This window comes from Typopeltis vanoorti, chromosome 22 (genome assembly GCF_054136105.1).
Source record: "Typopeltis vanoorti isolate ZY-2024b chromosome 22, IOZ_Tvanoo_1.0, whole genome shotgun sequence".
Lineage (NCBI taxonomy): Eukaryota > Metazoa > Arthropoda > Arachnida > Uropygi > Thelyphonidae > Typopeltis > Typopeltis vanoorti.
Window position 1 is genome coordinate 70,971,729 of NC_143570.1, and position 22,865 is coordinate 70,994,593.

General features: G+C 34.0%; 1 protein-coding gene across 1 annotated transcript in view; it reads left to right on the plus strand.

Moving 5' to 3' along the window:
* Positions 1-22,865, plus strand: part of LOC150094482 (neuroligin-4, X-linked-like) — a 204,587-nt gene that overhangs the window by 147,006 nt on the left and 34,716 nt on the right. The window contains exons 3-4 of the mRNA XM_090412481.1: positions 8,955-9,140; positions 11,369-12,158. Of these exons, the coding sequence (XP_090268607.1) occupies positions 8,955-9,140; positions 11,369-12,158 (976 nt within the window). The remainder of the gene's footprint in view (positions 1-8,954; positions 9,141-11,368; positions 12,159-22,865) is intronic.

Genomic DNA, 22,865 nt, shown 5'->3' on the forward strand with positions numbered 1-22,865 from the left:
ATCAGGAAGCAATTTACTATAATAATATCACTTTGTTCTACAATCTCTTTTTTCGGTATTGCTCTTAAACACACGCACACTCTCTCTCTACACTGAACTTAGTGAAAAATGTTATCTCTTATTTCAGATATATACACTATTTGTATCTGTATTTTTTTTTTTTTTTCAAAATAATATTCTATTACAGCCTGTATTGCAAAGAATGTTCTTCACTCCTTCTGTGGGAATTTAGTTTTAATATTCGCAAAATTTTAATAACAGAAATTCGCTACACTAAAATATCAGATGCATCTTTGCTTTTTCTGTTGCTTCAGCGTAGTGGTTATCTATTTGTTATTACATTCTCTATTCCATCTGCCATTTCCTCCTCCTCCTATCTAATGGGCTCAGCTTCCATCATTTCAGCTTGCGTTTTCGAAAAGGAAAAAAGGGTATTTCCTGCTACTACAAAAGTACGTTTCTCCGGGTTTTATTTATCAGCATATTTGTAACTGAATATGGGCTTTTCAGCCCTCAATCATTTTGTTCGCTTTTTATACATAATTAGTCTGAGCAGGAAGAGTCTTGAAAAATGTTTCAAGACGAACAGAAAATTATTTTTTTGTGAAAAATCGGATATCGTTTTTTAAACAAGAACCGAGCAAAATAAATTTCAGTATTTCTAAGTAAATGCCAGTAGATAGGGAAAATGTTTTAGTCTTTAAACATGTCAGAGCATTAAACATAATTAAGTAGTTTTATCATCTAGTCAGTTTTTTTCCTGCAATGGAAAAACAACTAACAACAAGTTAAAGCGTATTATAAAAGTTTTCTTGAAAAAAAAATGAATACTCTTCTGTTATTATAATACAAACTTTTCATTTTTTTTTCTATTTAAGAAGATAACCTTGTTTTGGGTGATGCAAAATTACTTTTAATCTATAAATTAAGTTTAAATTCCAAAATAATTTATCGCAGTTTTAAATCGTCATCAATCATTTAATTCTTACGTAGAAGCTTAGAAACATGTGCTATAATTAAGCTGACTTCAGATACCACAATTTAATTTCATAATGTTACTTCAGCATTAGTTTGAACCGATGCGCTTTCATTTGTCATAATCTTGGCAACTGAAACATTTTGGTATTCTTATGGTTACCGAATTAGATAACTATCAAATACACACAATTTAATGAGCAAGAGCAATTTTGGTATGACTTCTGTTCGTTGGTAGGAATTTTCCAAACATTCATTTAACATGAAAAGAGGACCAACACGGCAAGCTGTTATTCCTATCCAACCATAAAAAAGAGAATTATCCTATACTATACAGGTTGCTGACTGCTAAGAAATATTTAGAATTTGTTGTGTATGTCTTGGAAACAATATAAGAACAAATGCCTTTTTGGTAGACAGAACCACATTTCTCAATATTAGTTTTTTGCATCCTGTTATTTTTCCCAGTGATGATACGCGCTCTCACAACACGAACAGTCGATATTATTGTGATATCATATGACCAAACCTGAATCCTATAATAGCACTTATTTTTTTTACTTGTTTTACTTGAAGAATTGCCTAACCATGGGCAATTCTTCCTCTAGATAATTTAAAACCAGTTGCCTTAGGTCATACAAAATGCATTACTGACCTATTGCTCTTTGTTTAGTTGAAATGATGACGAAGACTTAGTTGCTTCATTCTGCGTATATTCATTCTTCTGGAGGGTTTTCACAAAGATAAATCTAAATTTATTTCTGATAGAAAAACCCCACCACCTCGTATGAGATCCGTTTCTTGAAACGTCCGTATAAAAGTTATTCCCATGCTAGACAGGATGGATCAGAATCCAGACCTTTTCAAAGGGTGTCGTTGATACCGACTGAATTGGGAGAGAAATTATTGTATTTTCTTAACGAAAATTATTCACAGGAAATATGAAATTTTCCAAACTTTCTGATTTTTTATCATGTAGTGAACTTCTGAAATTCCCGAAACATGTCTAAAAGAGACGCTTGTTTTTCTCATAAAAATTGTTCACTGCCTTAGTACGATATCAATCTAATTTTCGAACTCTAAATAGGCAGTATTTATTTAGAAAGTTTTAAATTTTAAGAAAGCATGTTTGATTCGTGTTTCTTTTAATAAGATCTTAAGAAATTGATAATAATGATTTTGTATGTACTGCTTGGAAAGAAGAGATGGGCAAGTAGCATCTTGCCATATGAAAAGCACGTGTTTGTACCCAGTATAAATTGAAGGAATATGATGCTCCCCAGTTAGTGTAACTGTGTTGGGTGAAAGGGCTATGAGAAGAGAACTGACAGAGTTTGAAAGAGGCATTGTGATAGAATGCCATGCTACAGGCCTATCCAATGAGTAAATTCAATCAACAATCAGTGATACCATATTCAAGTGGAAGCGCAGGGAGTCAACGCAAGTGCTACCCATAGTGGGCGAAAACTACCACACTCACCGAACCGAACCGTAGAGTGCTACGAAGAATAATATGCAAAAACTGGCATTCGTCGGCCGACACGCTGAATGCGGAGTCCGGAGGCATCAACTGGAACACGAATCGATACAGAAACATTTAGAACCGAGGCTCACAAATTTTCATGGTAGGACCGCAATTTGCGAGCACCATATTACCCGAACCAACAGGGAGTCGTTTTCAGTGGTGCAAAGTACAGTGGAAACTTGGAAAGCTGCGTTGTACATCCAACAATCATGCTACAATTTTTACCGAGCAGATGGACAGGTGTGTTTGAGAGATGCCCGATGATCATCTCATACATGAGTGCGTAACCCCAACAATGAAATTTGGAGTTGGCGGTGTGATGTCATGGTTCTGTTTTTCCTGGTTTGGCCTGAACTCTGTTTGGTGGCATGAACATTGAACTCCGAGAGATCTCTGAACAACAGAGATCATATAGAACTTACTATTGTCTCTTTTAGCACGACAATGCACTGTGTCATACTGCTGCTGCTGTAATTGTGTGGTTTGTGGACATAAACGTCACCACACTTAACTGGCCTTCAATGAGTCCTGATCTCAACCATATTGAACATCTGAAGGATGAACTGGACATCAACCTAACAATAGTCCCGGACCTCATGTCATGCCCGCAGGAAGAATGGTCCAATATTCCCATTTGATCGCTAACGTACGTTGTGGAAAGCATGCCCTGTTGAGTTACTATAGTCAGTGCAGCGATTAAGGGCCCTGCATCTTATTAAGGCGGGTGCCATGGTTGTTTGTTCATCACACTATGGTGTCCATTGACTTATTTCCAAGCAGGATACTTATCACTATTCCCATTTTAACTTGATAATCTACATCAGGTCCAGCAAAAATTAAATTTCACACCTGAACCTCGAATAGGTCCTTTGATGTACCTCAAAACTTCACGAAAACGAAATTGTTTATTATGTGGACCAGAGGCTTTCAATTAATGGCTGTCTTCGAGACCATTAATGGCATCGCGAGACCATGCAAAAGTACATACTTGGCAGTGAAGCATAAAGATATTGTCTCCGCATGGAAATACAAAATGAATGTGCTGGTATATTCACCTTGTTATGCTGATATCAAACTATACATTTATATTTCTAGAAAAGAGGTTAAAGGAAATATTTAAGAATTAAATATTTCACAAATAAAATGTCTCTTGTTTAATTTATTTTAAAACGGGAATTTCGTGTTCATCAAACTAGTTAAAACTATTGTAACGTTTCTTTTATCGCAAAACATTTAGCAATTAATAAACTCATTGTGCATGGCTGCTTCTCAGTTTTCGCATCTCCGACTCCGCAGCAATTAGAGGAAAGCATCCTTTGCCCTTCTGCTTAGTGTCCATTATCATAGCTATCACTTTCTTTCCGTTTTATCATTCTCAGAAAGATGAACTATTCTGGCATTTACGCTCGAAAACATTCTTCTGTGCATTTTCGTTATTTTAGTTACAGAATTGCTTGTCGCAAGACCGAAATTAAAAACTACGTAATCAGATAAATTACTCATTGGATCCTTGACATTCTAGTATCTTGAACATAATTTTAACCTTAACAGCATGAGTCTCCTTGCAGTTGTCATCAGATCACATGACGTTCAGTCAAAATTATTATTGGAGGCCATAAAAGGAATGAATCCCCATCTCCTGTCGTATGCAATTATCTTAATGATAGTTTAAAGAAATATGCATGGGAATAATCCCAGAGAAAGCAGGTGCATTTCCCACTATAATCCACTTCAGTAAAAACAGAGTTGAGAAAAATATCAGTGAATTGTATACTCAGTTAAACTGCTGAGTATTTCAGACTAACCACTTACTATACGTTCTTCGATATAAGTTACTTTCCGGACACAGCCGCTCCTATATTTCCTAATGTGCATCCAAATAATACACAGTCAATACCGTATTTGCGTTATTACCAATTTTGAAAACATGACTCATAGAATGCAAAAAAAAAAAATAATAATAATAATAATTCACCTTTCGTTGATAGTACGAATGCTAGAAAGTTATAAATAGATTTAATTGATCAATTTGGTCATCAATTAAATGGCAATGTATATTTGTATACTAGGATCCTTAGTTATCTCATCACCAGAACTAATACATCCGCAAAATATCAAAAAAAAGGCTTCCATCATGAAGTATTGGTAATGTAGTTTATTTTTACGTAACAAGCCCATACGTAACAATAATTTAATTCTTAAACCTTGTAAATCAACACAATTGTGTTGATTTACAACATCAACACAATTGCTGGTGATATTTTTCGAAATGTGCCGATTTATCTTGGTTATGATTTAAATGGGACTATTGTTTGTACAAAATTATATGTGTTACAAATGGAAATCAATAAATTTGAATCAATGAGGCTACTCTGCGATCAACTCGATTGAAATGATCTCGAGGAGGTTTGGGGCTCGAAACAATTTTTTTTTATGATATTCTGGTTTCATATCGATAATATTATAGTTGTATCCATTTATTGTTGCCAGCGTATTTATGATATTCCGGTTTTATATCGATAATATTATAGTTGTATCCATTTATTGTTGCCAGCGTATAATGTAGGTCTTTGTGAATCATTTTTCCACCAATTAGGACCAAAAAATTAAATACGAAAATTATTTACAAATTCTAAATACCAAAGCATTGGAAGTTTTATCTCCAGCACGAGAATATTTTTGTTCTTAATTCAGAATTCGTAAAAATAAACTACATTGCCAATACTAGTTCATGACGAAAGCCTTTTTTTTTTGCCATTTTGCGGATTGTTCACATTCTTAGAACTTTTACGAAAATCATGAAAAATAATAAAATCGAACGTGAGTTGGAATGCATGTCTAACAGTAAATCGGATTCCATGAGTTTATAAAACTTACTGCTCGCGCACAACTTTCTTTATGAGTTCAGATTTAGCCTTCACGCAACGTCAGTTACAGTATCGATTTCGTGAAAAGAGGATGAAATCAAAAATTCTGGTTTTCCATTCAGCTTTTAAAAAGAAGTAAACTAGCATTTCCTCGGGGAATATAAAACATCTGCAACAAGAAACAAGCAGAGCAATTTTGTGACAATGAAAGTGCGCTTTCGTTACTTATGTATCACAAGCACGATACCTCCGTGCTGGCGTTTTTATTAGCCTAAAGGTTACATTTTAGAAGAGGGGACAAATACTTTTCCCCCCCATCCATCCAAGTATAACCTGCCTTGAGGCACTGATGTAAATATAGTTGGCTAGATAAAAAGTATACAAAATATCTAAAGAAATTTATTTAAATCTCCCAGTAATGTGAAAGACTGCCGGACATAAAATGGTTATCATTTTATATGCATTCCCTTTTTTTATGTGAAATCAAACTTCAGCATGTTCATTGCGTTTAAGAGCCCACGATCTTCTATGTATCCTTGGATTTCGTAACTATAACTCTAACCCTATGAATATAATTATTCTTTGTATGTAAATGGCGTGTGGTTTCCTGGCCATGAGGAAAAAATCCTGCAACCCCCAATATGAGACCCGCTACCTCACCTTCAGTTGATCAGATTTTAACGTCTTAGGTGGAATAAGAACATGGGGATTTTTAACCAAAGTGCTTTGTCTATACTAACCGATCTATGGAGGCGCGCATAGAATGATAATCTTAGCTATCTTAATAGGAACCGAGAAATTCAGAGGATAATACATTTCATCCTTAAGAATGTAGTATTGCACTGATTGGTGATTTAAATTGACTTTCGATTGCATCTAAAGTATAACAAACTTCAACAAGTTCATGGCAGAAAAAAGTGAGTTTCAGTTGAATAGTTTTTCGAAAAATTTAAATTCGCTCTAACGTTAAGCAGGGACCGAAGGCTTTGCTTTAAGTTGTGCGTTGTCGGTATTCTGAGACTTGCAGCCATGTGTTTCAGACATTTTATGTTTAAATTATAGTAATAGCTATATTTTAGTTTTAATAGTTAAGGAATTTGACCGTAACTCGTTGCATGATATAGATTACACTAATGCTCAACTTTTCACTGTTTATCCCTTCCCTACATCAAAGGCACGAAAAATCACCTTTCCATTTTTCTCAACAACCCCAATTAAGGAGGTCAGCGAAGTATTCTTATTATGTATTCCTTCTAAATGCAATATCTAAATTAATTACGTGAACACCAGCGAATGTAAACTTAGTTACTTTAAATCCTGTATTTTATTTGATTAGTGAAATATTAAATCAAAAGTACACGTAAACAGATTATGCAATCTATATATCCTTAGCTTTTTTATTATCCTTTGAACTACAGATTCTATTATATCTGTACTTTTTGGGGGGTTTTCTTAGCTTTATCTGACGACCGTTTCCTCTTACTATAATGATGATAATGTACTAAAAGTTTATTTATTTCTTATGGTTCTTTGTAGATAAGTTTTACGTATTCATTGTAGGCTTGGTGTCGTAATGTATATGGAATAATATATATTTCAAAGATTTTATAGTTTCTTCCGGTTTGGGGTGGAGGAAAATGAAATGGATCAGTAATTGATTGTGTCTATATAAGAATAATATTATCGAGCTTAGCTCGATAATATTATTCTTATATGGATACAAAAGAATACAACTCCGTAAAAGTAACACAAAATTGAAATAGTTCTCGTCAAGTTTAAAAAGGTGATCTGTAAACATTTTTGGTGTCATCACCTGATTTTTGAATAATAAAAAGAATAATATGATGACACCTTAAAATTGACAAATCGGATTAGTTATTCCGAGTAGTTTTTCTGATGACAGCAAGGATTATCATTCCGCTACAAATTTAATAATCAGTAAACAAATCTCATTCAAACCCATTTAATTAAACATATACCGATTAATAAAGTTTAATGTAGCCGTCCAATGTTGTATAATTGCTTTAATTCTAATTTGATAATAGATGCGTCAACGTTCTCAATTTACTTTCCCTATGTGAGAGAGAGAAAGAGGGAGAAATAGAAAGAAAGATGAACCCACTATGAAAAGAAAATTTAATGACTTCGAGTGGAATCTAGCTATTGATTGAAACTGTTTCACTTTGTCTAGACCTTGAGACTGCCATGATCTTGAAACGATTGCATGGCTGTCAGCTGATATAATCTTCCGACTTTACCACAATCTGGGGAATATTGTAGGAAAACTGCATGAATGGTCGGTGATCAGCGTATTACACAGAACATAAATATGTAGCATGCTGTGATTGGACTGTATTGTTATTGCATGACAGCAGTAATAAGTCCGAAGACTTCTCTGTAGGCCACCAAACCCTGCACAATCGATCATCTACACTACATCCTCATTACGTAATATTCTTATCTTTCAATTTAATCGCGTGTATTCTTTGGAAAAATATTTTTAATACATATATATATAATCGAAGGACGGGAATCCTGTTGTTCTTCACACGAGTACTGTTTTTTTTTTTTTTTTGGTCATTCCATTCAAGCGATTGTAACCACTGCAAGCTCCGAATAACTTAATGATGTCCTTCTGGACATTATTTCCTACTATAAAAATGACTACTATTTAATAAATGCGAACTAGTATTTAGATGTATTTTACTACATCAAGGTTCGTCTGATAAATTATTAATATTTTTTTAAAATTAAGTAACCTCTGAAAGTTAATTCAAATATATTATGTTGCGTGCATTATTTTATTCCTAGATTATGTTCGTCAAAATATGTAAAACTGTACAGAAGACGCAAAAGAATATTCGATTAATGAATAACTTATTTTAAAAAAATTCACTTGTAGTTCTTAAGGGAAAAATTTTAAATGAAAGTCTTTTTCATTGAGATTATTTTATCTTCTCAAAAAAAGTCATAAATGCAAGTTTTTATGTATGTGTTTCATCTAGTTTTACTGCATATTGTATATATAATTTGTTATAAATGGATTCCTAGGGTGCTCTTACTTAAATCGAATCGAAATACCTTCTGAATTGCTGATAATAATGCCTGCAAAATTGTCATCAGCCACTATTCTCATACTGTTAACTTGACGTTAAACAATGACAAACTAGCACAGCATATTTACTTCACAAATAAAATGCTAAGAAAATAAACCAACTGTTCAATAATAGTTCTGTATCTTTTCAGAATTACATTCGATTTTTTTTTCGAATAATCGCTACTTTATTACAGGAAAATTACTTTGTACTTTTAATGTAAAAGTCACTTGAATTATATCGACGAAATTGTATACAGGTTGAGATTTATTCCTAAATGGCGATTTAATCGATATATATTATCTGCAATTTCACTATATTAAATTCACATTTTGTGCACTAGCGAAACACACTATAAACCGTCAAGGCTTTCCATCAGCCCAGAAGTCGTAAAAGCTTCAATGCCTTTAACCGGCACGCGTTTACTCAATTTATTCGTGAAGTGTCTTCACGTCCTGTATATTTTATATTTCTTTCGCTCTTTTTCTACAGGCTTTCTTCCTGCATTAGATGGATCATCTCGTGGAAATTATGGACTAATGGACCAAGTTGCAGCACTGCACTGGATACAAGAAAATATTGAAGAGTTCGGTGGAGATGGCAAAAACGTTACAGTCTTCGGTCATGGGCATGGTGCTGCCTGTGTAAATCTCCTGATGTTATCGCCGCTTGCTAAAGGTCAGTAAAATAGCAGCTTTAACAGCATCGCGTTATCTCTGGTAAAATTTACCGCCTGTCACTTACACTAATATATATTATTCGTGCGTTTTTATTGGCGGTAGAAAAACTAGCTTTTAGAAAAGGCGTATATTTTATTAGGAATAAACTGTAAGTCAAAAGAGAGACAAAATAAAAATAAATACACCTTTCTATATTAATTCTCGAGGGTAATTGTGATAAATAAAAGCAGAACACCTTTGGAATTACTAAAATTCCAAGCTAAAAATTGGATTATATATAAGAGCAAGCTTTCCAAAGTTTTGATTTATGTATTTTGGTTTTCTTCTATTTTTAAAATAAATATTTATTTAAAAATATTTAATGTTGGTTGTTTAGATTTACATGCAATTCATTTTCGTAAATTATCATACAAATAAATCTTTTACTTCTTTATGCTTAAATTAATCAGTAATATTAAAGAGAAGCGGCCATAGATTTGCTATTCACGGAAACAGGACATTCTATGTCTTACTGGCAGAATGCTGCTCTGTTTGGCAGTCACATTTTGTGTTCGGCCGATGACAAAACAAACTCTTGGAATAATAAAGAGACGGTCTATTTTAATGTCAGTTTCATAATAAACATTCCTAAATTTACTAATGTTTCAATGTCACTGAAATTTAAAAAAAAATGAAACTTGACAACAGAAATTAGAAACGATAAAAGATGGTTTAATGACGGTTCTCCAGAAAAAGATCACTGATACTTTTTTCTCTTATGTTTGTTTTTCGATTTATTCGCTAAATGGAATAAATCAGGAAACAAGTGGATAAAAGTCATGAAGCGTATTCTGTTTAACACAGCTGTACAATATAAACCAAACAGAATATTATATAACTAAGTTGCCAGTAGTGGACAAGAGCCAATGAGATTGCAGTATTTCAGTTGTTATTAATTGATTGCCTGTAGTTGTATGTCCACTCACGCTGTCGAACAGCTTGTAAAATATTAAGTCCGTGCACGTATATCTTTTAGAATATTCTTTACAGTCCGTTAGCAATAACAAATCCCGTTACTTTGGACACCATTTTCTGCTTACAAGAGAACAGAAGAGATAATTTATAGATAACTAGAACAACACCAGCTTTTCTATATGCATAATTGTCTTGTCTTTGTTGTTGAAGGCATATATATACTGTATATAAATGGATAATGACTGAGACACGACAGCAAAAAACTGAATGTTTTTTTTTTTTCATTTAAAGTTATACTTCGAATCTATCCTTCTGGCATATTCGTCACAGAAATGAAGAACTTAATATCACCTTTTGTCCTTAAGTGATTCGAGGCTGTTTTAAGCATTACACTTATATAAACGATTCAGTTGAGTTGTTAGATAAATATGAGCTCTGTCTGTGTATTGAAAATTCTCAATAAAAAAAAAGAAATCGAATCAGTAACTTATATCTTCGACTCCCATAAATTATCCTGATTCTTAAGATGAAGATTAATATTTACTATAAAACCCAAGATATTATTAATGAAATTCGCACCCACCAACAAAAATCTCTCTGGATTATTTACCTTTTTATTTTACATTTATTGTCATCATTTTATTTCTAGAAAAGAAAGTTGATTTTGTCCAAGTGGGAAACAAGTATATTGACTCAAGCAGGTGTGTACAAAGCGCTCGAACAACAAAAAAGTCTTTTTCGTTCACATGCAACTCTTGTACGCGGATGTGGAGTAGCAGCGCTGCTGCATCTCTTATTGAAAAGAGAAACACAGCCCTCATAGCCCTGAGACGTTCTTTTCATCATGAGAGGGAAAACGCGCAACCTACGTCTCCCAAAGCAATATCTATCAGTCGGCGCTAGAGAGATGCTCGCGCTTGCATTTGAATACGTGCAAGGCAATATTTTTCGCTTCCTTGGAACAAAGGAAGATGTCTTATGCCAGGCCGTGGGCGAGGCAGTGTGATATCCTCCGCGGGATGCCAGTAATTTTACGGCATAGATTTTAAGGTAGTAAAGGAAAGTAAAACAGCTGTATATATTGTAACGGAAATAAATTTGCGAAAGGCAGCTTTAAATAAGAAAAAAGACCATAAAAATAAAGAATGCGTCCAGTTTTTGAATTAAGGTTTTCCACATAAAAAATAATGTGATACAGTAAATAGTTCATTACTATTGTTATGCCTAAATAAATCGAATTAAGACACTTATTTCTCTCTTATTATATATTAGGACTGTTTCAGCGTGCTGTTATGCAAAGTGGCTCTGCTCTTAGTCCTTGGGCTATAGCACGGGATGCTCTCACCTACACCCGCCACATGGCTAGAGAACTGGGATGCCCTACTGAAGAAAATGCAGGTCTGGTGGAATGCATGAGGAAACGTCCCGTGTCGGAAATAATGCGAGTTCGCTTACGAGTACCCGAACATCTGACATCTTTCGGTCCTACAATAGATGGAATCGTCGTGCCCAACGAACCAGCAACGCTCATGGAGAAATATAGCGAATTGTATGGTCAGTATCACTTGCTGTTTGGTGTCACGAGAATTGAATCATATTTCCATTTCTCTGCTCACGAAGACCGCGTGGGGATAGAGCTTTATCGACGGGACCGCCTCTTGAGGACCCTCGTACGCAATTTGTTTGTCTACCATCTGCAGGAAATCTTCCTGACTGTTGTAAATGAGTACACAGATTGGACCAAGCCAGATCAGCATCCGGTGACCGTATTAGATGGAACAGCCGATGCCCTTGGGGACGCTTTGGTAGTGGCGCCGCTGATTCGCGCTGGGAATTTTCATTCCAGGGTACCCAGCAGGACGTTCTTTTATGTGTTTACTTACCAGACAGAAGAAGGCGACTTCCCTCAGCGGATCGGATGCATTCATGGCGAAGATCTCCCATATGTCTTCGGTGCTCCTTTAGTTTCCTCCTTGGCACATTTTCCTAGGAATTTTACTCGGGGTGAAGGAATTTTGTCAGAAGGGGTGATGACTTTCTGGACCAATTTCGTTAAATTTGGGTGAGTATTCACCATCACGAATACTAAATGCATAAATAATTCAATGAATTTCTCACATAAATTTGCCTTTAGTAAATTAAGTTTTGTCTATTTTATTGATATTGTCTATATACGTCGTAAACAGAATCCCCTCCCAGCACGATATAATAAAAATTTCCTAAACAGTCAAATTAGTTTTACCAATTTTGATGAATGCTAATGGAGAATGTATTATATGTAAGCTATCCTTCAGGATAAGTTACCAAAGTATTTCAACTTTGACCAGTTGAAATCTATCTTATGCGAAATAAAACGCAGTGGCGTTGTACTTTGTTCAACATCAGTATAACAGATGACTTTTTTTTTCCTTCCTTTCAAAAACTTCGCTTTGTGCTAGTGGCATATGGACCTATATTGCACCATATTGTTACAGCTTCTAGCTGTGTGCGCCGTATATATTATATGTATTACTGCATCCAGATTAGCTGATTCCGTGCCAAAAATCTCCCACACATTTGCATATCAATAGTACAGGGTGAAATATACTGAACGCCTGTGTATATAGAACTTCACACAAAGTGCACGTAGACTGTAATGTACAGCATTTAAAAGGAAGGTATTTACTTGCTGAAGATCTAAGTTTTGTTGAATTCTTTCCAAAAATGATAGTGCATGATAGAATAATCTCCTGGTGGTATTGTGAGGAAGTAATGTGCCTCGTCATTCAGTTAGACACTTAGCCATTAAGGACACTGCGTAAGAATGCGCTCGAGCCACAAAGAAGTGCATGGCAGGTGAAGCTTATTACACGCACGAACAAAGTCTTTTTACTAGTCAGTGCTCTTAGAATTCTTGACATTTTAGATCTTGTATTCTGGCCAAAATTGTGAAGGAATTTATTCTGCATAAATAGAAGCGGGGAAGCTTTCCTTCCATCCTAATGGAACGATTATTTAAGACGTCTTTGAATGCGCGCAAAATGGACTTTAGTGCTTGAAAGGATTATTAAGCAAGGTGTTGAAGTTCAAATGAACGTATTTCCCTTCTTCAGCTCAATCTCCGTTTTCGGGCTATTTGCCCGTAGTTTATCGACGTGCGGCAATCTTTTATTCGCCTTTTTTGAATGCTTCCGAAGTCTACGGATTCTTTAATAAGAATCGAGATGATGGCTTAAAAGGGCAGATTTATAATAGCGAAAATCTCCCTCCAAAAGTAATCAGTTTGAACATTGTATTCGTCTTTCGAACACGTTTTGAAGGTCGAGTTGAGACAATAAATTGGGTGACTGCATTAAGCAGTTTACTGATTCATAGACCTGTTACTTAAGTAGAAGTAGAAAAGTTGAAATAACAGTATTCTTAGAAAAATAAGTTGGATCCTCGAAATATATTCGCATGGGAAATTGTCGTTGACTTAATCATAATAATCGCAAAGTACGTTTCATAAAGTAATGGCAACATAGTAGAATGAAAACAAAGCACTGTATAGCAGTTACTTCAAGTAGCAAGAATTTTCTTCCTACTGTGTAGCGTTCAGAAAAAGTGTCAGACCGTGGAAGTTTGAAATTTTAAACTTATTAACCATTATCAAAGGTTCCATAACTACTCGTGTTTTATCATATTTCAAATGCACATTTTAATGACTGAAAAAAGACAAAGGTAAACATAGCCTGAATATCTGCCAACTGGCTGTCCCGGATCTGTAGTAGTATTTTCATAATGAAAGTCATTGCAATTTTTATTATAATACCATCCAGCATGCATTTATTGACAAGTGTGGTGTTGAGCCATGATTCCCCATCTGGAATTTAACATATTCATAAAGTTATACATACTAGAGATATCACTCTTATTCTTTTACACTATAGGTTACCAAAGATATACTTTTCTGATCTGTGACAAATTTCTCTACATATAGAGGAAAAAAAACATTCTTCATAATTCTGTAATCTTTATTGACTCTGCTAATAATTCAAACATTCCACATCTTTTATTTACATGTTTGTTTCTTCAAACATCTTCGATCCAGGTTTCTTATTATTATAATCTTCTAAGTAATAACAACGTGGAAATGTTTAATTCTTTATTTTAAAATGAACAGAATAACAATTGAAACACAAACAAGGCAAGTGTTACAATAAAACTCTTACTAGCATGAGAATAACTTGATACATAATGTCGATAGAGCAAAAAAGAATAATCGATAGTGAGGTGTATACACACACTAGAATTGCATCTCTAGAAGAAATGAAATTAATATTTTTGAATTAAATAAAAATGGGAAAAATTTTCTGTGAATCCGATGATGCAATTTTTCCCATAATACCAGCAAGCAAATGTTAAACAAATTAAAAAGCCAAACGGCTATTTTTTTCTGGCGAATTTAATTAAATTAACTATAAAATATAATAAGGGATTTTTATCCCCTTAACACACAAAGACGTCTGTGACAAGTCTTTTTTTTATTGCACCAAAATTGATTTTGAATTTTGGTTTCACATATAAATACAACCCAATATAGACGCTAGACAATCTTGCGCCTATTTCCTTTCAGCCGAGAAAAGTTGCCAACGGCTTGTATTCGGCTATTTCGTTTGCGTTTGCACAAATTCATTATTTTTCACATAATGATGAATTTGATCCAGCAAATCGCCTCGCCCAAAAAAATTGGCAGAAAAACGACCGCTTTGTGATTTTTAATTGGTACGTTAAGGGGTTAACTTCGCCAGAAAAAATAGCCGTTTGGCTTTTTATCTTAGTTATAATATATGGGCACACCTTTCTGGCATTCGTATAGTGAAAGTATGTAAGTTCTTTTCACTTAAACTTTGATATCATCTAGGTCTACCTATTCACTGATGAGACCTTAAAAAAGGTTGAAACCGGTCTGGGTAGTAGCCTCTCCTCATAATGTAAGGCAGTAGTACATCTCCTAGGAGCTGTGTTTTGCATTATGAGAAAATATCAAGGATAGTGATGGAGCTTGCTCCACCTTTGGTTCGAGTTGCCTTGGTGTTGTAACCTTGGATTCGTCGATAGTTTATCTGCATGAAACTCTTAGAGTTTCGCATACTGGCTGTAAAATAATTTTTATACCCTTAATTTAACATTCGTTTGCTCGTTTTACAAAACATACAACTACAAAAATCACTCTACCTTGTATATGAATACTTTATATCGCTTCAAGGAAATAAGTTGTTTTGAAATGAGCACTAAATTATCTCGCATGGCTGACGAAGAATGGGATATCATATTCTTCATCATTGATGGAAATTGATGGTAGTAGCATGATGATAGTAATGACAATATGTATTATGTGCATCTGTGAAAAACTGAAGCACCTTTTTTAGACTCATTCTAAAATCAAGTTGTTTCAAAGCACACACACGCTCTATATTTGAAGTGCAACACATTCACAAAATGTTTTATCCAACTGGAGTTTTAAGAGTGTAATTAAGACTGATTCATGAAATGAGTTTAGAGGATTCTCTATCCCACTGTTGAGCAATGGAAGGAGGCGGATTAATATTCCTGTTTTTAATACCCAGGTATTATGCAAAAGTCATGAGCCAACACTTTCGTTTATTTGCAATATCCTTATTGCACACATTCTAAATACACTATCAAAACTACTAGACGAAAAGTCTCATTTAAAAATATTAACATTTTCACACTAACTGAAGAGCTGCGTTTTAGCGATGAATGATAAACTGTAGTGCATTTTCAATAATTAGAAGTAACTGCTACTAATATTTGCCAAACGAACTTGTAGAAACATCACAAACTGTCTAATAAAAGTGTTAACCAATTTCAATGCAACTAATAATTTGTATCATCATCATAGGTGACATCTTCATATTGAAGGTTCGCAATTATAGATCTATGTATAATACAACACTGGGGCCTCAAGAAACCAAGGGCAGGGCAATGTTCCCTATATATTTTGACTGCAGAGTCGTGTGTGTTCACCAGGCTGGTTTGGTTTTTCTGAGGGACGAAAAACCTCTACCTTCGTATGAGACTGGCTAACTCACCTTTGGTCGAAAGAGACCAGATGAAGGGTCCTCACTTAATGGGCGGGAATCGAACCCAGATCTTTCCGACCGCGCTATTGAGGCTCAGTAATTTGTATACCTAGTAGAAAACCATTATTGTTTTTTTAGGGACTACAACCGACAATTTCGTTCTTTTTGGTAGAAGTGAATTGCATGTCACAAATCCTTGCATCACATTTACCATCTCTAATAAGTCTTGGTTTGTTTACGGTAATTAAAAAGAAATTAACGCGTTGGCCTAGATATATAGTGACTGAAGTGCTGCAAATTTCTATACCCGTAATATATACTTTTTTATATTAAAATCTTAAGCATTTTTATAATCCTATTCACTTTTTCAAAGTAAAATAAAATGGCGAAAACGTACTCTATTGCTTAGATTTGCGGATTGTTTTGTTTATCCATATCAGTCTCTCTCTCTGTGTAGTTATTTCGGTCATGTATTGTCCTTTGTATGTTACGGATGAATCATCACTGTTTTTTACTGGTATTGAATTACATTAAGTTTTTTTTTCTTGCTTCCATCCTAAAAGAATAAGATATGGGAACCTTAGTTTTCTTTCAGCACTAGATAATATTAATATCTTTAGATTCACTTCTTTCTGCACACCAAAAATGTGTTGTCACCCAGTAAGCCTAATTGAGTAATATAAAAAAAAAAAAATCTCTAAAATTAATGCCTCATGAGGAGAAGACTGGGTTAGTTGCTCATAAATACAGAATTACTAATTGCGTGGTAATTAACATTATGGCACGTTTCACTAGTTCCTCACTACCGCACAATGATTGTAATACCAGAGAGAAGGCGGAGGGACAATGTAGGTAATTGCTAGTAATTGAAGGAGGGGAATTTGGAAGCTGTGCTGAGATGCCTAATAGAACTTCATTGAGCATGGACAGGGATAAATACCGGATGTTTCAGACCATTTAATTGAAGTCGGTTGGTAGCTGAAGGATTTAAAACTAAAGCAAATAATTTAATATAAATGCAGTCTTCTTTTTCATATATTAGTTTCAGGATATGTATCGAGTTCCGATTTGGGGAAAAGGAGCGAAAATACAATTTTTCTGTTCAGAATCAAAACTAAATTAAAATAATTCGGACTTTCTCAAGTTGCATTTAATAACTCAAAAATTCAAGTTTCGATTCGGTAAAGAGAAAGTGTAGTGAAATTATCTGATGCGAATGATCACAATGCAGCGGTTTTGAATTGATTAATTTTAAGGTCGAAGTTCAGTGCGGGATCGAATTCTTAATAGAAGTTGTTCTGGAACTAAAACATGTATGGAAAATTCTGGTAAACATAATTCATTAATTTAGACAAAAAATACGATTGATAAATAAAGGTTCATTGGTATTGAATCCGATGCAAATAAACAACGTTTATATAGCATCGACGCCAAAGTAATTCTAAACAAAAATGTAAGCAAATACAAACCACGATGAATACAATTTATTTATAGTCAAGTAATATTCACGTTGAATGCGCTAGTTTCCTACCACAATAATTTCGGAGGTTCACCGCCGTGACTGACTTCTCTTTCACCAACAGAATATATTTGTATAGCTAACCTGCATATTCCCTAGTATGGGACTCATGGGAAAATGTAAAAATATATTATTCAACTTATTTATTCCCTGAACAGCTTTCTAAATTTAAAGCAATTCCCATCTTATTCTTCGTGTATTTGTAAGGTACAAAATCGAGATGTTTCCTCCAAAGTTTTTCTGGCCAACTGGATAACGTTTTCACTTGGTAGCCAGTAGAAATATATATCCAGCCTACAGGCCTTAAGTTTCAAATTGCACTGCACAAGGAATTTTGTGAATAACTTGAGAATGAATTTCCTCGCCAGGCATGAATCTATCCTCCTGCTTATTTGGGGATTTCAATTGGCTTGAAAAAAAAGTACTATGACTGATCTGTAGAATAGAGTTAATGGTAGATCTAAGTTTTATCTAAACCAAGATATATTAAAATTGTGGGTCGAATCGTCATAAAATATTAGATACTCATTTCAGATGGCAATCTCTTTGCTCGATTGCATACTTTCTCCAGCATATCATTTCTTAAACAAATACACCAAACTCGAATATAGCTTGGTTAGTCGACAAAATTCCCGCAGTCCTTAGTGCCTTAATATATATATATCCTGCTTAGAAGAAAATTTCACATTATGAAATTCCTAGTTCTTTTTGCTTTCAGCTTATCTTTGGGAATTGTGTACAAAAAAGGAGATTTTACATTGTCGCATCCTATTTAAGATTACCTCAGAAATATTCTTGGTTCTTCATAGTATATATATATATATTGTTGCAAGACACTATTAGTGTAAATGTCTCTTCTTTTTGACAAACCTCACAAAGAGTGAGGTTTGTCAGTATCATATCTAAAATGAAAACTGGTGTAATCGCAAATGCATATAATTGTTTGAGTTGTTAAAGTGTTTAATTGAAAGCTGTATTTATACTTAATATTTCTATAGAAACATTACTATTTAATTAAATTACTTCAGTAGTTTCTCCAAATTGGATGTTAGCAATCATGGTGTGCCAGAATGCCTGATCCTCTGCCATTCCTTTGGTGTCTTAATGGCTCTTGTTACCCATCCATTTCTTTACATCATCAACCCAAGAAATTAGAGGGAAGAAGACCTGGCTAACCAGGTCTTCTTCTCTCTAATTTTCCAGCTAATTCTCTTAATGTGTCCTGCCAACTTTCACTTTATAAGGTCTTCCATCGGTGCTCGTTTCGTTCCCATTAACTTCAACACCTCTTCATTAGTTTTTTTTTTTTAGTTACAAGAAATCTTTAGTGCTCTCCCATAGCATCGCAAAGGCCTGCAATTTCTTGATTATGGATTTTGTATATGTCCGCGTCTCACATCCGTAATTTAATATGGACCATACATAGGATTTTATTATTCTAGAATGCTTCTTTTGTATTAACTAATCATGATTTTATTTCCATATCTGTTGTTCCAGCTTCTGTAATCATTACTCCTAAATAATTATACGCCTTTACATTTTGAACGAAACCCGTTGATGGCCTTAAATTTGTGTTCTGTTGCTGGTTTTGCTTACTACCTGGTGTACTTGAAATACTAATCAAGAGTCAGAATTATGGCTGTATTATATAAATATGTTATTATTTATTTCTGTTGATTTTTCAATAATAAAGTAATTTAATTCTAGAAAGCATTGTCTTTTACTATTTTCAATAGTATTTTTGAAGTATGATACTAATTGTTCTAAAACCTTTACATTCTGGTGCATCATTTTTTTGGTATCCGAATGCTAATAGATTTTATGAAGTCTTCTGGTAGTATGCCTATTTTATATATATTCTGTGTTATTTCTCCCTATCTCTTTTATTAACTCAGCTGATATTCCATCACATCCAGTCATTTTGCCATTAGGTAGTTCTTTTATTGCTCTTACTATACTATTTCTTATTTAAGTATATCTGGATTTTTTGAATGAACACTGGTCGTAGGTTTGCCAATTCTGTTGGGTATTCTTTACATATTTGTATCTTGTCTTTTGGTTATTAAGAAATTTTATTTATCCATCTATGCTTTTCTTCTTTACATTTATTTGTCTATCTAATCTTTCTTTTAACTATTAGTTCTAGTATCTCTTCAGTCATCCATTCCTTTTTTTTTTAAATTACTCTTTAGTTTTCCAAAACATTTTTCTACCGCAGTCAATATTGCTTCTTTTATATTGATCCGTTTATAGTGGCCTTCTTTTTTTCCAATATAGAGTGCTATATTATTCTGAAATAAAGTCTTGGTAATACTGTTATTTAGTTTATCTATATTTCACTTCAATGTTCTAAATCTGTTAGTTATCTTTTTTAACTTTATATTTGTTGTAATTCTCACAAGTCAGTGGTCTGATCCACGGTTAGCACAACCTTTGCTTATCTCTGACTGATCATAATAAATTCTATTTGAAATCCTATGTATGCCATCAGGAGATCTCCAAGTGTACCTGACGTTTTCTTTTTGTTCATAAAATGCATTTTTTGCAATTTTCAATTACATCTATAATTTTTATGTTATGCCATATGCGCCTTCAACAGAACCTATTTTGGCATTTAAATTACCCATAATAATTAACACCCTGTCTCCAATAGTTGCATATATTTTTTCATAAAATTGTTTCTCATTTTCAGATGTGCTGGGTGCATAAATTTATATAATCATCAGTAGTTTTGGTTTTGCCTCTTTTAAAATTAATTGATATTATTCTTTCAGATATCCTATTAACCTTAATAACTGAACGTGACGGTCTTTTCTATACTCATTTCTTCCACTTCCCATAACTTAATATTCCTTTCCGTTTGGAAGAGTAGTTAAAAATTCCATATCGCATTTCCAGAATGTCTTTGACAATCCAAGTATTTTAATATATAATCGTTCTATTTATCTACTTTTCCAAGTTGATTCGATCTTCTCACTTTCCAAGTACCAATTTTAATATACTTGATATGTTTCTCGCTTCCAGGCTGACAGATTCCTGGACAGCGCTGAAGGTTAGTTAGATCTCTGACCTACCATAATTCAACACTGGGTCCCAGGAACCAGTTCCAGTGACCACAGTTCAGGTGGGACAAGTACCCAGGGAAAGAATCACTCCTAGAAGTCGATTACTCTAATAGCTTCAGAGGGAAGAATAAAATCTTACTATACCTTATATACCTGAAGATTTCGCGCTTTAAATGTTTCTATTAATTAGAGTTTGTTGGAATCATGAGCAAACTAAGCAAGCAATCTAATGTTTGATTCAAAGGTGTAGCTTGCTTTCCGAGAAGCCGTGTTGCGTTCATGTGTAGAGCAGGAATTACGACCGAAGTAACTAAAGCTAAGAGATCAGTCTATCTTTCTATTGCCTGCCTGTATTACAAATGCCTTATGATTATCACAAATTCTGTTACTAGAATAGGACTTATACGTGTTCTGAAAGACAAGTATTTTATCGCAGTTATCAATTATGTGTTATTGAGAATAAAAAGTTGTCTTGATACAGGTCGTGCGTGCACACAGACATCATTTGAATTAGTCATTGAGATACTTCACTTTCTAAGCAGTGTTCTATTGCTGATTAACAAAGAATAAAATGTAATTGATAGCTGATAAACAACTCAATTCTCCAATATAGAATACACATGAGCAAGAGATTGTTAATTAAAAAACTACGAATCCAACTCGTAATTGATCTGAGTTTGTGACCTCGCCTGAAACCTTTCCGTTTGATTTTTCTACAACAAGTATACATGTCCTAATAGGTATACTTTCGGAGATGACTCATTTTTAGGAAATTTGTCTAATTTTACGCTGAAGAATCTCAAAACGGATATAAAATATATCATAAATATATAATCAGTACAAAAACGTAGCCAGTAGCTACGTTTTTGTACTGATTCACGAAAAAATAATGTCATTCAGATGCATCTGCTACACGTTTTTCATATGTCTACTCCTACACTTTTCCGTTCTTTTGTCTTGTTTATATTCTCGCAATTTTTTCACTAATATTCCATTGCTTAGCGTGAAATTCATCCAATTATCAATCGAAAATACTGGCTATTACTGACAGCGCATTTCGTGATAATCTGAATAAATTGGCTTTCTGTTTCATCGATTCTATTCCGAGCTTCCTTTCCGCTTACTCAAATTGATGTTAGGATTATTCAGATTAATTCTAGATTTCTTTGTAATGAACTTCCAATTCTACCATTTTAAAATTCCATTAAGTAATTAGAATATCAATAAGTATTCATACATTAATCCTGTTTCTGTTAACATCCAGCAAGAGGATATTTATTATTCATAATGTAGTTAATTTCATTTCCTTCTCTCTCGTTATGGAAATTCTGACTCCTCTTTCATAAGTTTGCATAATATAAAGGAAGTGTTAAACTGTAACTTTCTTTTCTTTATGAAGACGGCGTTGTTATATTTTTCTCATCCTGCTTATGTAATTCAACTTTAATCTCCTGAATGAGAGTTTGATGATGTTATAATTTCAGCTATTATATTGCGATTCATTATATATACATGGGACCTGGTGATTTACTGAACTGTAACCCAACCGCCTAACAGATATTTTACGGTACTGTTCTCTGTAATTTCGTCGGTGAAAAGCATAGCTGTGACTAGAATAAAGTTAGCAGTTCATATAGCTGCTTTATAATCCTCTCTCCTCGAGTATTCCTGCGTACAACACGAACAAACAGAAATATTTCCTCTACTTGGTTAGGAATACTTTGAAATACTAAAAAGTGGTTGTATAGTACATGCGATCGCTTCATTACCATATTCTACTCCTGTAAATCAGCATACAGTTCAGGGAGTTACATCAGTATCTCAATAACCTCCTACATTACTTAGTTTAAAAATCCTTTTGATTTTCTCATCTTATAATCGACTTGGATTTTTTCAAATGTAATGAAGTTCTAACTGACAGGAAGTCACGTGCATTTCAAAAGAACGATATAACTATTGATTACGCCATCGAAAAAATGGGAAGACGTGAGCTTGCCTTTCATTTTCTCTCTTCTTACCTAAATAAGTTCAATGTTACTCACCTTTGGTGCTAAATCAATTGCTTTATAAATCTCTGAAGACTACATTTGTAACATTTGATCTTCCATTAGCTGTTATCA